This window comes from Marmota marmota, unplaced genomic scaffold (assembly GCF_001458135.2).
Source record: "Marmota marmota marmota unplaced genomic scaffold, marMar, whole genome shotgun sequence".
NCBI classification, from domain to species: domain Eukaryota; kingdom Metazoa; phylum Chordata; class Mammalia; order Rodentia; family Sciuridae; genus Marmota; species Marmota marmota.
In genome coordinates, this window is record NW_025999869.1 from 23,811,404 (window position 1) to 23,827,172 (window position 15,769).

Sequence of the window (15,769 nt, forward strand, 5' to 3'; positions counted from 1 at the left end):
GGGGCTGATTCTGCAAAGTGTTTCAGCCAAAGAGGATCCAGACAAGTGAATCCCAGGCATGGTGCAGGCTAGGGGAAGAGGTACAGTATGAGGAAAGAATGATCAGGGAAAATGTATACTGTGAATTATGACTTCCTAACCCAAACCACCAGCAGCTGAGTGTGTCTCTTTGCCTCATCTTCCTCCCATTAGAAGACTGAATAACTCAATGAGGGTTTCAAGCCAAAGAGCTCACTATCACATACCACCTTTTCATGCAGGCTTCAAATGGCTTCCTTCCTTTTTCAAGTGGACCACAAAACACTTGGAAAAGCCTCCAACATGAAGGCAAAGACCAGGAAAAACAAGTAGAAAAACAGATAAAACAAAAATTCAAAAATTTATAAGCCCCCTCATTTGGATGGGAATATTAAGTCTAGGACTGGGATACATTGTATCCCTTCCTTCCACTATAAGGATGTGTTTCTTCCCTTACTAGAAGGTCGCCACCCTACCTCTCAGAGGGGGACCCGATAACAGAGAAGCCACAAAAACAAGTTTCTTTACTTCTCGGCATCCTCCTCTTCACTGTTATAGCCCAATCATCATCCCTCATTTGGACCATGATAGCAGCCCACCAAAGTGTCTCCATGCTTCAGACTAGTCCCTGACAAACAATAGAGGACATCTAGAATGATCTTTAAAAAAGAATCCAACAATTTTGGGCTTCTGATTATACATGCTCAATGGCTTCTCATTGAACTTGACATAAAATTTCAACCCCATTGTGCTGACGGACAAGGTCTCAGATCTGTCTGCTCCTCCCCCACACCCCTTGCCATTCCACCGTCCCTACTCTCACTTGCCAGTGACATCCAGCTCATCCCGTTCCTAGAGAAGTTTCTGCTTCCCTTAGGACTCTGCCTAGAGGTTCCTGGACATCACTGCTCATTTTGTGGATTGTCTCTTCATTCTGGAACTTATGCTCCATGAGAGCAAAAATATTGAATATATTATCATCACACCACCTATAAGAGCACCTGATGCATAGTGTGCATTTTAACTGATACATAAAAACAAAAATTATGTTCATGGGGTACTATGTGATGTTTTTATGCATATATTGCACAATGTTTAAATAGGGCTAAATTTATCTCCTCAAACATTTGTCTCTTTTTTATTCTGGGGACTGAACCCAGGTACACTCTAGCACTGAGCTGCATCCTGAGTCCTTTTTCCTTTTTGAGACAGGGTCTCACTAAGTTTGAGGCTGGCCTTGAATTTGCAATCCTCCTGCCCTCAGCCTCCCAAGTTACTGGGATTACTGGTGTGCTCCACCATGCCCAACTATCATTTCTTTATAGTGACAAATACTTATTGAATAAATGAATTTAAAGCACAAAATTTTCAAAGTTTCAAGGCAAAGTGGCATAAGATGAAAACATGCAAATCATTAAATTCCATTGGGGACTATAAAAACTATTGATGTTAGTATCAACATTGTCCTTGGCCTGAGTAGGTGTCAATGTGGAAAATTTCATTTTGCCAATGTCAATATCCTGGTTTTCCTATTATGTTATCTATAGTTTTCCATAATGTTATCATTGAAGGAACAACAGATTTCTCTGTACGAGTTCTTAAAATTGCATGTAAATTTATAATTATTCTCAAAATATTTTAATTTTTAAAAATTCAAATCTAAAGGTATAATAACTTGTATTCACTCAGCCCACTCATGTAGCACCACCCTGAAATGCACCCTCCACTGAACGTGGTGAATGCCCAGTGATGGAACTATAAGGGTGATACAGGAAGTCTCCGTTTTGGGTCGGGGATATATTTTTACTGGAGCTGAGAATGCTGGACTCTGTTCTTAATCACACATGGCACCTGGCCCATAGTCAGTGTTCAATAAATATTTATCCAGTGAGCTAATTGTTGAGAAAGTCAAAATGACATCCAGACACAGGCTGTAAAAAACTGACACTGCCTGTTATGGCATTTCTATATGAAAAACACTAGCACCTACGGCAGGTATAAATGACCAAACTGTTCACAAAGCACTTATTCTTGAAGCAATAAGGTACCTAAAATGTGCAATTGAGCCTTATCCATGTATGTCTAATTGCCCAATTTGATACAAATTGCATCACATACTAAGGTAGGACAAAGATAATGAAATAGTCCTGGTCTTATTAACAAGTCAAGGGCCTTTTCCAAAAATTGACAGGTGTAGCAGTTGCCATTTAATTTGAAATTTCAACCAGGTAGCAAAATAAGTGCAAATTTCTTTTTCCTTCACAATATCAGACAGAACATTTGTTCTTACTGTAGATCTGAACCTCAGCCTATGATTTCTCTCCTTATCAAGAACCATCACCTTTTCACTTAAGGTTGGAAGCACTTTATGGCTTCTCTTTGGCATATTTGAAATGCTAGCATTACTGCTCTGGTGCTTTGGGACCATTAGTAAGTAAAATTAGGATTGCTTCAAACACAAACAGTATGATACTGACAACTGAGTAAATTTTGAAACAAAATTTATATAACATTATAGAATATGTTATGATTGTTCTACTTCATTATCAGTTGTTAATCTCTTACTAGGCCTAACTACACTTTTGGTACTGGGGATGGAATCTAGGGACATTCTACTACTGAGATATATCCCTAGCTCCCTAACTTTTTAAAAAATATTTTTAGTTGTAGATGGACACAATACTTTATTTTTATGTGGTGCTGAGGATTGAACTCAGTGCCTTATATGTGTGAGGCAAGCACTCCACCACTGAGATACAATCCCGGCCCTCCCTAACCCCTTTTTAAAAATTATTTTTCTCAGAAACTTGGGAGGCTGAGACAGGAGGATCACAAGTTCAAAGCCAGTCTCAGTACCTTCATTCAGCCCTAAGCAACTTAGCAAGACCACATCTCAAAATTTAAAAATAAATAAAAATGGCTGGGGATCTGGCTCAGTGGTTAAGCACTCCTGGGTTTAATCACTGGTTAAAAAAAAAAAAAAAAAACCCACAATATTTTGATGTTTCCCTAAATTGCTCAAGCTAATCTTGATATGTGATCTGCCTGCTTCAGCCTCCCACGTAGGTGGGATTAGAGGTGAGAGCCACTGCACATGATTATACTTTATCATGGCTATGTGTACACATATATGAAAAAACAGTATATTTTAAGTTCAGTATTTTCTGTGGCTTCAGGTATCCAATGGTGAGTATTGAAACATATTCCCCATGAATATTGGGAGCTACCTTCATTGGGTGGTTTGGGAAGGACGGCTGCATCAGGAAGTAATTAACCACAGGAAGAGACCGTATTTGACTTGTCAACTCTGGTAAAGGACAAAGTGTCTGCATAACTTCACTTTTTTTTTCCTTTTATTTAGAGTAGAGTTCATGGATAAAGCAGCATATTATTCTCTTGTCTCAATCCATTCAGCCAATCTGAAAAACCTAAAAACCATTCTAGGATCAGTATCCTCTAAAAGAATATTTAAAAATTGTTATTTCATTCATAATTTTATAAATTACAATTCCCGTAAAGTTCAAAGTTAGAATTGACTCCTGAAATTTTTATATAAGGCAAGTTCCTTGGAGCATTTTTTTTCTCATTATATAACCATAAATACTTTCTCCTTTTTCCCATGAAAGAAGAACTTTATTTTTCCCACAGACTGTCTAAACCAAACTCTAAACCAAATGAGTGGCTGCTGCCCTTGAAGCTGATTAGTGAAACAAAGCTTTCAGCCCAACACAGGAGCTGATTTAAACCGATAAAGAGCAGGAAATTCAGAGCCCAAGGTAAAAGCAGCTCCTGACATGCCCTATTGTTCCTTGGCATACCAGGGCACCCATCACATTAAGTGACCTCATATCTCATCTGGACTAAATACCAAAGCTGAATGCATCTATTTAAGGGAGATGTAGCTTCATCCTTGAATTTCCAGATTTAAATCACTGCTGTCCTTTCTCATTCACTTTCTAAAGTGGCAGCTTTTATAAGAGTAACTGAAGTAGGTTTCATATGGAGGTAGCAATTGGGAGACTAGCACAGCCTTCACAAATGTGTATAGGAGAATCTTTGAAGTTTAACTTCAGCAGACATATCAGATCCAATATTAACACTGTCTTTTGAATGAAACTATATTTACAAATACATTCTTAAAAAAATTTAATGATAGCTCAAGATAGCATTCCTCAGCTGTATATCAAAATACTATGCAAAAAAAAAAAAAAAGCTTAATTTTAGAATTTACCGGCAAAAAAAAAAGTTTTTCTGTTCCTAAAGTTTGGCATTGATGCTAAGTTAACTTTCATCAAAACTAATTCATTTTATTTTTGAAACCTTTGACTTCATACAACATTGCATATTCAGTACAGAACTGGGCCATGCAAAAAAATAAAAATTTGGTTGAGCACAGTGACACACGCCTATAATCCCAGCAGCTTGGGAGACTGAGGCAGGAAGATAGCAAGTTCAAAGCCAGCCTCAGCAAAATTGAGGCATTAAGCAACTCAGTGGGACCCTGTCTCCAAATAAAATACAAAATAAGGCAGGGGATGTGGCTCAGAGGTCGCATGCCCCCGAGTTCAATCCCTGGTACCCTAAATAAATAAAATTGGGGGGTAGTGGTGACTATAGTTATAGCTACTCAGAAGGCTAAGGCAGGAGGATCACTTGAACCCATGAGTTTGAGACCAACCTGGGCAACAAAGACTGTCTCAAACAAAAAACCCCTCTACACACACAAAATACACAAACAATAGTTTCCCACAAAATAATAAGTTATGGTAGTTTGAATGATGAATCCCGTAAACCAACATATTCCATGTGGTCTATTTGAAAGCAGCCATATTTAAGTGAGGTTACCCTCAATTAAATTCTATTGCATATTATCACCATTACTCATGCTCTTTCTGTTCCAGATTTTTTTTTCCCCTTTGTGATACTAGGGATTGAACCCGGGGAACTCTACTATTGAGTTACATCCCCAAACTTTTTATTTTATATTTATTTTGAAACAGGGTCTTGCTAAGTTGCCAAGGTTGGCCTCCAACTTGAGATCCTTCTTCCTCAGCCTCCCAACTAGCTAGAATTACAAGCAGGCTCAGGGCTCCAGATAATTCAAGAATGACAGATGACATAAAACATTTGAAACATCAATTATCCAAAAATGAAATTAAGAAAATTTCATGGGAGGCTGAGGTGGGAGGATCACTTCAGTTCAGGAGTTTGAGACCACCCGGACAATTTAATGAAACCTCATCTACTTAAAAAAAAGGAAAACCAAGTTCATGCACAATAGCATCATCAAAAATAAAATACTTAAGGGGCTGGGATTGTGGCTCAGTGGTAGAGTGCTCACCTAGCATGTGCGAGGCGCTGGGTTCGATCCTCAGCACCACATAAAAATAAAACTGGGCAAGATGGCAAATGGCTATAATCCCATCTACTGAGAAGTGGAGGCAGAAGAATCACTGGTTCAAAGCTAGCCTCAGGAACTTAGTAAGACCCTAGCTCAAAATAAAAAATAAAGGGGCTGGGGAATATGGCTCAAGTGGTACGTGCTTGCCTGGCATTCGTGTGGCCTGGGTTCGATCCTCAGCACCACATACAAATAAAGATGTTGTGTCCGCTGAAAACTAAAAAATAAATATTAAAAAATTTAAAAATAAATAAATAAAATAAAAAATAAAAAGGGTTGGGAATGTAGCTTACCTGGGTTCCATCCCTAGTTCTACAAAATAAAATTTTAAAGATACTTAAGAATGGTTTAACAGGGGCTGGGGTATAGCTCAGTGGTAGAGGGCTTGCTTAGCAAATGTGAGGCACTGTATTTGATCCTCAGCACCACATAAAAATAAAGGTGTTGTGTCCATCTACAACTAAAAAAAGAAAATTAAAGAATGGTTTAACAAAAAGTACAAAATATGCTCTGGAAAGTATAAAATTTAAGAATGACGTAAATAAGTGAAAACATCCTATATTAGAAGACTTAAACATTAAGATGGAAACCAGCTAAGTGTGATGGCACATGCCTATAATCCCAGCAATTTGGGAGGCTGATATAGGAGGATCACAAGTTCAAGGCCAGTCTCAGCAATTTAGTGAGAGCCTGTCTCAAATAATAATAAAAAGGACTGAGTATGTAGCTCATTGGTAAAGTGCCCCTGGGTTCAGTAATCACTAATAGAAAACAAGCATTAAGATAGCAGTCCCCAAACTAATCTATAGATTTGAAATAATCTCTACCAAAATCTAAGATGACTTCTTTGCAGAAATTGATGAGTCTGAAATTTATGATTTACAACAGCCCTAGAAAATCTAAACCAATCTTGAAAAAAATAGAATATTTAATTTCAAAACGTACTATAAACCAGTCACAAAATGGTGTGATACTGTCATTAGTAAGGATATAAATCACTGATAGAGTCCAGAAATAAATTCATATACCCATGGCCAAATTAATTTTCAACAAGAGTGCCAAAAAAATTCAATGGGGGTGTGTGTATGTATGTGTGTGTGTGTGTATAATATTATATATATATAATATTTAAAAATAGTACTGGGACAATTAGATATCTACAGGCAAGGGAATGAAGTTGATCTTTACCTCATACCATACACAAAAAAATCAATCAAAATGGATTAGAAACTTAAACATAAAAGCCAAAATTGTAAAACTCCAAGAAAACATAGGTAAAAATCTCACATTGGATTTGGCAATGATTTCTTGCACGACTCCAAAAAACATAGTAACAAACGGAAATAGGTAAATTGAACTTGAACAAAATTGAAAATTTTTGTGCAAAGAATTGTAGAGTGAATAAGCACCCCACAGAATGGGAGAAAATATGTGCCAATCATCTCATAAGGGATTAATATTAAAAAATATATAAAGAATTCCTAAAACTCAACAAATGGACTTTAAAATAGAAAAAGAAGCTGAATAGATATTTCTCTAAGAAAGATACAAATGGCCAGTAAGCACATGAAAAATACTTAGTATTAGTCATCAGGGAAACAAATCAAAACCCCAATGAGATACTACTTCACAGCCTTCAGGTGATTATTTTAAAAAGCAAAAAGAAAATAGCAAGTGCTGGCTACAAAGTGGAGCGATTGGAGTCCTAGGGCATTGCTGATAAGAAAGTAAAATGATACTTCCACTTTAATTTTTAAAAAATGTATACTCCTTTCTAAAGAATTCTTTAAAAAATTAATCTATCAGTTTCATTTCTAGGAATAGATCCAAAAGAACTGAAATCAGAGGGCTGGGAATGTAGGTCAGTGGTAAGAGCACTGGCCTAGCACATGTGAGGATCTGGGTTTGATCCCTAGCATGGCAACAAACCTGAGAGCAGACACCATAACAGATATTTGTATACAAATGTTTATAGCATTATTCATAATAGCTGAACAATCCTTGTAGTGATAAATAGATAACAAAATGTGTTACAAATATACACACGTAGTATTACTTAGTCTAGCTGGGCATGTTGGCGCCCACCTATAACCCCAGCAGCTCAGGGGGCTGAGGTAAGAGATTGCAAGTTCAAAGCAGCCTCAGCAACCTATCAAGGCCCTAAGCCATTTAGAGAGCCCCCGTCTCAAAAAATTCAAGGGTTGGGGATGTAGCTCAGTGGTTAAGTGTCTCTGGGTTCAATCCTTGGTACAAGAAAAAAAAAATGTTTTGTCTCGTTGATGAAAAGTTTCCAAGACAGATAGTGGGTGTTTGGACAACAGTGAATGGACATAATGCCACAAACTGCATACTTACAATTGCTAAAATTGTAAATTTTTATGTCATATTTTACAATAAAAAGTTAAAAGGCAACATGTGGGAATAAATAATTGGAAATCATATCTGATAAAAGGCTTATATCTAGAACATATAAGAATTCTTACAATCTGACAACAGAAATACAAAGAATCCAATGAAAAAATAAGCAAGGAGCTAAGTATGGCAGCGCTTGCCTGTAATCACAGGAATTGAGACTGAGGCAGGAGTTAAAGTTCGGCCTGGACAATTTATCGAGACCATGACACAAAATAAATGAGAAGGCTGGAGATATAACTCAGTAGTAAAGAGCCTGTGGATTCAATTCCCAGTGCAGGAGGTAGATTGGAGAAAAGAAACAAAATGGGCAAGGGATCTGACTAGACATTTCTTCAAAGACATATTGGCTGATAGGTGTGTGAAAACGTGCTCAATGTCATCAGGTAAGTATGCTAATCAAAACCACAGGGAGATGCCATTTCACATACATTTGGATGGCTAGAATCAAAAACGCCAAACATTAAGAGGATACAGAGAAATCAGAACTCTTATGCTGTGTTGGTGGGAATATAAAACAGTGCCGTTGCTTTAGGAAACAGTCTAGCAGTTCTTCAGACGATTAAAGAGTTACTATATGACCCAGAAATTCCACTCCTGGGTATATGCCCAAGAGAAATTAAACACAAACTTGTATCATTATGTATAATAGCCAGAAAATGAAAACTCAAGTATCAATAAATGGATAAACAAAACTTGGTATAGTCAAATATTCTGTCATTAGAAAACAAGTACTGATACATGTTGCAATATAGGTGACCCTTGAAGACATGCTAAGTGAAAGAAGCCAGTCACAGAAGACCACATATTGCAATTCATACCATGCAAGTGAAAGTACAGAGTAATGTAATCTATTGAGACAGTTTAGGGATTGCTTAGGGCTGGGGGTAGGACAGGACAGGAAACCAGGGTGGACAGCTAAGGAATAGTTTCTTTTTGAGGTGATAAAAATTTACTTAAATTAACAATGGTGATGGCATCCTGTGTGTGAATATACTACATACCACTGAATTGTACATTTTAAATGGGCAAATCATATGGTGTGGGAATCTTATCTAATCAAACTAAAAACAAGCACCAAGAAAAGATCATTTTACAAGAGTGAAAAGTAACTCTTGCATGTAAAAGTTACTTTTGATTTGTAGATTAGGGTTTTAGAAACTCTGAAATACAATGTCACTACATTAGCCCTAACTCTGTATCTTTGCTCTCTTAAGATAAGAGACAGTGAAAACCCACACAAAAGCCAGGAGAAGGGGTGCATGCCTTTCATCCCAGCAGCTTGGGAGGCTGAGGCAGGAGGTTCACAATTTCAAAGCCAGCCTCAGCAATTTAGCAAGGCCCTATCTCTAGATAAATGTTTCAGTGGTTGAGTTTCCCTGGGTTCAATCCCTAAAATATATATAAAAAAAAAGAAAACCCACACAAAAGCCATTAGATCCATATAAGGCCTGCTCAGTAATAAGACAGTCACTACCAGCTTAGTTTAGTGGGAACACTGCTAATACACCTGGAAAAAGAGTATGTGGGGTGGACTGAGGGAAACAGGCAAAAAGCAAATAAAAAACAAATATCAACCAACCTTCTTGGCTTTCTTCCATAAGGTCAGAAGTTTTAGAGAAAGAAAATACATTTTAAAATCTTGAACACAGGTTTTCTTGGAACAATCTGCAATACAATTTCCCTTCAACAAATGGGACAAATGTTATATGGTTTTACTTGACTCAATTTATATACACCAGTTAATAAGCAGAATTAGCGTATTGTACACCAATCACACTAAGACAACAGAAAGAGTTCTGCTGCATACTCTAATCCTAGCGAATTTCACTTTACCAGGATTCAGGCAGAGAGGTTAACCTCCCTTTCACTCTGGGGGAAAAAAAAAAAAAAAAAGCAAAAGTTGAGCCAATGTCAGCTTTTTGACATGCTTCTTCTCTCCCAATCATAATTTATTTAATAAAACACACACAATTTATGCCATTGACAGGAATTTATTCTTCCATTATCATAATACTAAAGCTCTCTGAATATCTGTGGCGGCAATTCCATTAGATTTATGCTAAGTTAGAATTTTTCCATCAAAACCAAAACACTTGTGAAAAGAAAAAAAAATGCTCAGGGGAAAAAAAAAATAAATCTCTCCAAAGTAATTACATTTAAGTGTTGAAATTAAGGCTAAGTAGGAACAACTGACCTTATCCCTTCAGACAGACGCCCCAGAATGTGCTAACATGCATATGCTCCTATTTCTATAATGTGTTATGTGACACATAAGCCTTCTCCTGAGAGCAGAGAGGCACACAACACTTACTTTGCTAAATAGGCTCAAGGTTTTCATTTAGAGGACCTTAAGTTAACGACAGGTGCACTTGGTAGCTATCATATCTTCATACTCTTTGTAAGTGATTGAGCCATCAGGCTCAATGGTCAAAACACTCAAGGGGCTGTATTTGGCAGGTACACATGATGGTCTTGGCACTGAGGAGTCGAGCTTCTCATAGATGATGTTCTGCACTGTGGTGTGAACTGGAGAGCCATACCTATGCCCAACTGCCCTTGGACATTCTCCTTTACAGTACCGAAGGTTGTATCTGTGAGGGGCCACAATCCAGTTGTCCCACTTGAGCTGATTAAAGCTAATTCTAAAGTCATGGAGCTCACACTCATTTTGGGGGAAATAAAACTGTTTGAAGTATTCACTCAGGTTGAAGGAAGCTGGAACCAGTGGCTTCTTCTTCAATTGAGAGGTGATGATTTCCCGACCTCTCCGGTGGCAGGTGGGTCTCCCACCCTTGACAGTCTCTTTTCCCATGGGATAGGCAGCCACATTACTCTTCTGGTCAGGACCCTGTGAAGACTTCCTTTTATGGTGAAGGGAATACCACCTGTGATAAGCCTGAGCACTTGTGTCATTCAGATATAAGATCAGTGAGGGGGGCAGAAGAGGCATGGTAAAGGATCCATCCTGAGCTGAAGGGTGCTGCAGCTGGTCTTTCGTGCATGTAAAATTGACAGACATGTGAATATTTCTCTCACTGGAAACCACTATTGGCTGGAGGAGTGGGGTTACATCAATCTCAATCTGCTTGTGATTCTTTCTAAATTTGAACTGTGAATTAAAGATCAATGAGTAAGGAGCTCTAGGGAGAGTCTTGTTAGAAGACTTTGGTTCTTTTATCACCAGGTTGCACCAACATTTAACAATAGAGGAAGGAGAAACTGAATTATTGTAAGTGTAGAGCAAGACGGATTTGAGTAAGTGTTCGACGGCAGTAACACGATCCAGATTAAACAGCAGGTCCACTGATGGAAAGATTCCTGAAAGGAAAAAATGATTCACCAGTTAGTGGTGCTTGCATACAAATCAGATGTAATTGGAAGTCAAATCTAGGAATTGTACTAGCAATATGCAATCTCCCTTCTCTTTCCCTGCATTTCCTCAAGCCTCAAAGACAATGAGGGGAGGGACTAAAAATAGATGTATAGAAAAGGTAATTGGTACCCTATTTCCCAGGAACCATCAATGGATATTTTATCTCCAGAATGTCAGAACAACTTTGATGGTAAATTAAAGCAACAGGGAATTATTACATTCTGAAGTTCCAATATTAGCAACCTGCTCCAAACACAGGAAGCTAATAAGTAGAATTTTTCTTTTGGAGACACTCTATAGGGAAAAACCATCATAGTAATTTAAAACACTCAGCCTTGTTAAAACAATAATCTAAGCCCAGTGAATTAAATCAATTAAAACCACTTGACTGCCCATTTAATTTAGCACACTTGAGAAAAAAAAAAAGGAGGCTCTGATGCCTCTAGAGTAAAATGAAAGGCATTTAAATGGCCACAAGCCCTGGTTGTTTAGAATGGTTTTCTTTACATCATGAGCTAGAGAAAGTACTTTTTCTAAAGCACTGCTCCTCTCACACCTAAGACAACGAACTGCTCCAATTGTTGACTTACACTTTGGTGTTTCGTTTTTGCAATGGTAGGAATGAAACTCAGGGCCTCACACATCTAAACAAGCACCCTACCACTTAGCTACATCCCCAGCCCTGACACTTTGTTCTTAAGGACCTACTGTACCAGATGGGGACCTCACAGAAAGCAACAAACAAGAGACTATCCTGTTTGACACAGAACATACTGGGCATATCAGATATAGGACATTTCCAACAGCTTGGTGAACAGAAACAGATGCTAAGCTTCTCCAGCACTTTCCTCAGCCTTCAAAGCCATTAGGTCTCTTTCAGTGCTAAAATCCTATCATCTGAGTCCACTTTAACCAATGACAGCATTAGAAAGAAAACATGAGCCAGGCGCTGTGGTGCGTGCCTATAATCCCAGCAGCTTGGGAGGCTGAGGCAGGAGGATTGCCAGTTCAAAGCCAGCCTCAGTAAAAAGGAGGCACTAAGCAACTCAGTGAGACCCTGTCTCTAAGTAAAATACAAAATAGGGCTGGGGATGTGGCTCAGTAGTCAAGTGCCCCTGAGTTCAATCCCCCGGGGACTCCCTACAAAAAAAAGAATGTGATCAAGTATCAAATTTGTTTCAATTGGATATTGAGTATCCTACAAAATAAAACCCAATTCAAGAAGCAAAACCCAGCAGGGCACAGTGGGACAGGCCTGTAATTTCAGCTACTCTGGAAGCTGAGGCAGGAGAATCATAAGTTTGAGGCCAGCATAGGGTCTCACTAAGTTGCCTATCTCAAAAATGAAAAATACATTTGAACAGCCAACAATAAAAAATTAAAAAATAAAAAAAAAAAAAAAGAAAAAGAAAAATACAAAAGGGCTGGGGTGTAGCTCAGTGGTCAAGTACTTGCCCAGCATGTGCAAGGCTCTGGGTTCAATCCCCCGTCTTCTAGACACACATACTGCTCAGGTTTGTCTGTCATGGACATACAGATGCATCTAAGCTTATAACATCGTCCCTCCACCCAGTTAAGAAATTTGCTTTTACACACCTGTCACCTGATGTCCAAGAGCCTGTTTGTGCAGGGAACTGGGAGTGAAGAGCCGAATGGTGTTGTATAGGTGACTTCTAGTGGATTTGGGAATCCCCTCCTTCGTAGCATACATCTTATAGAGCTTCTTCATGTAGTGCAAAGCTCTGGAGTCTGGCTGCAGCCTAGGGGCTCCACCTCGCCCATCAGACAGAAACTTGAAAAGGTGGCCAGGGCTGGGTGTCCCATCTATAGGTTGCAGCACAGACCAAGGTTCTGCCTCAGATTCCAACTCAGCATTAGTTGCAATCTGAGCTTCTCCCCTAGAAGTCTGAGAACCAAGACTAACATGAAAACACAGCCAGGCAAAACAGCAAAACCAAATGAGAAATTTGCTGGGAAGTGCCATGGCTTGGGAGAACAAGGAAAACATTTCCCCATGCCTGTCTTCTTCCTAAAGGCCAGGAACCCCTAGCTTGGTCTCTTAAATAAATTTTAGGTGTGTGGGTTGACTAGCATCCCTTCTCCAATCAGGCCTCAAGGATCCCTAGCTGAAGATAATTTTTATCAGGTCTATAGCAATCAGCTGATAATATCCTAATTATCCAATTTGTCCTCATTAGGTCAGATTGACTTGATTATGTAACTTTCCCTTTGTCCCTGGAATTTACTTAAAATCTGCTGAGTTATTGTTACGCTAATGAACTAGCGATGGAGCTGACAGTCTAAGAGAAATTGAAGAATTATCTTAAAATAAAATCTCTCCTTTTATTAAAAAAAAAAAAACAGAGAGAAATTAGGATTCTTTTTTGAGGTGGGGGTTACCAGGGATTGAACCCCGGGGCACTCAGCCACTGAGCCCCACATCCTCAACTGTTTTTTGGGTTTTTTTTTTTGGTAATTTATTTAGAGACAGGGTCTCACTGAGTTGCTTAGTGCCTCCCTTTTACTGAAGCTGGCTTTGAACTCACAATCTTCCTGCCTCAGCCTCCCAAGCTACTGGGATTACAGGTGTGCGACAGCAAGAAATTAGGATTCTTAAAATGTTCTTGGGTGTCTGTCAAAACTCCCAAGGCATGTAGAAAAGCTAATAATTTGTGATGATACTCAGCTCTTTTGGTATGCAATTTGTGATATTGGGTTTACTCTTCCTTTCAACTCATCCTCGACAGTTCTCCCACTTTCAGGTGCTTAAAATAAGTAATTATTTTACTGAGTGTTGAATGGAGAGTGAGAGAAAAATCACAATTGACATAGAAATTCCAAAGATCAGGGAAATGTTAGGTTGCTCAGTCCTTCTTAGTGGCTTAGTATAGGACTTGTACTTGGTAAGTTGCAGTGTGCTTGTGATGTGTTTTAAAAGAGGACACAGCCTTTAACTGTGTTTTTTTTTTTTTTGGTATTGGAGATTGAACCCAGGAACACTCTTCCATTGAGCTACATCCCCAGTACTTCATTTATTTATTTTTAATTATTGAGACAGAGTCTCACTAAATTGCTGAGGCTGTCCTTGAACTTGCAATCCTCCTGTCTGAGCCTCCTGAGTCATCAGGAGTGTGCCACCATGTCCAGCTTCTTAACCTTAACTAATATATAACATCTTGATGTCCTTACTTTGATTAGCACATTCATCTGAAAAGATTTTGGTTGAAAGCTTTTGAAGTGTTTGCAGGGGTTAGTAAATAAATGAATGCTTTATTTTTTATTAATCACCCAAATGGTGGTAGAATTCAGTACAGTATTTTCATCCTTAACTGTTCTATGTATTCATGCTCCTGCCTTGGAGCAGAGACCAAATTAGATATTACTTTTTGTTAGTTGCAGAGCAGTCTGAACAACTGTTGGCTGCAGGTGGGCTGAACACTGGACCCTTACCTGTTTGGTTCCTTTTCGTTTGTTTGCCTCAAGTCTGAACACTCAACCCCACTCAAGGCTGAACATTCGACCCCCACCGGTCTGGTGCAACGAAAACCCACGTCTGACCCCTGCCCCGTCTGACTGAAGGCAGAAGATGACACACTTAGCAACTACTGTATGATCCAATCACTGTACGCCAACAAGGCAGCTTGCAGACCCAGAGACCCCCATTATATTTTGGCTATAAAAACTCTCTCCTGATGGGCCCCCCTCTCTTGCTCTCTCTTTCTTCTCTCGCTTTCGCTCTCTTTCCTCTTTCTTCTCTCTCTGTTGCGCTTTGCTTTCCCACCTCACTCCCCCCCCCCACTTTGCTCTTTTCCTCTCTCTTCTCTCTTTCCCTGCTCTTTCTCTTTCTACCCTGTCACTGCCACAATAAAGATCTTTTGGTCGCTACAAGTGTCACGGTCACTTTCCTTTCACTTTTTAGAAAAACGAGGTAAATGTGCATCGTGAAAAGCTGACACAAGGGGCAACCCGGCACCACCCTCAAGGAGGCTATCTGCTTGAGGAAAATTAACCCACACTTAGAGTACAAGGTAAATCACCAGTCTGTGCAGCGCCTCGATTGATAAAGCTGATACTGGCGTAGCTGATGTTCTGAAAATAGAGCCCCTTTTTAGCTACTGGACAAAACCCCATAAAATCTCGCATTAGGCTGCCGCGGGGTGGCTGCGCCTCAGGGGCGTTCTCCACTGCCTGGGGGACTCACGGGCGCAAAGCTCTGGACCACCGTGACCCTCCAGGTCAGCTGCCACCCCGACCCCAAAATTCAAAATTATTATCGTTGTTGTTATTACTATTATTTTGTGGTGCTGGCGATGTCACCCAAGGCCTCACGCATAATAGGCAAGTGCTCTACACCGAGCTACATCCCAGCCCTGGCGCCTTTTTTCTCCCCTATCTCTATGTCACCCGGCCGCTCCCGGAGCCTGAAGCTCCGTGGAAAGGCCCAGGACTACTGTGAGCGCCTCCCGGGGGACACCAGGTCCCCCAAATCTCGCAGGAACCCAGACGTTCACCACTAAGCCCCACCTCCGGGCCTAGGCAGCAGCACCCCCACCCCAGCACCT

At 39.6% G+C, this 15,769-nt stretch overlaps 1 protein-coding gene across 3 annotated transcripts; it reads right to left on the bottom strand.

Moving 5' to 3' along the window:
* Positions 1-9,809: 9,809 nt before the first annotated feature.
* On the bottom strand, positions 9,810-14,915 carry Gdf9 (growth differentiation factor 9). 3 transcript variants are annotated; one of them, XM_048783555.1, is made up of 3 exons: positions 14,658-14,915; positions 12,804-13,031; positions 9,810-11,152 (listed from the first exon to the last, which is right to left on the bottom strand). In XM_048783555.1, exons 2-3 carry the CDS (start codon positions 12,934-12,936, stop codon positions 10,188-10,190), a joined length of 1,098 nt encoding a protein of 365 aa, XP_048639512.1. In that variant the 5' UTR covers positions 12,937-13,031; positions 14,658-14,915; the 3' UTR covers positions 9,810-10,187. The 3 variants fall into 3 exon arrangements, with proteins under 3 accessions (XP_048639512.1, XP_048639513.1, XP_015348235.1); XM_048783556.1 differs by having other exon boundaries at positions 12,804-13,113; XM_015492749.2 differs by lacking the exon at positions 14,658-14,915 and having other exon boundaries at positions 12,804-13,620.
* Positions 14,916-15,769: the final 854 nt, after the last annotated feature.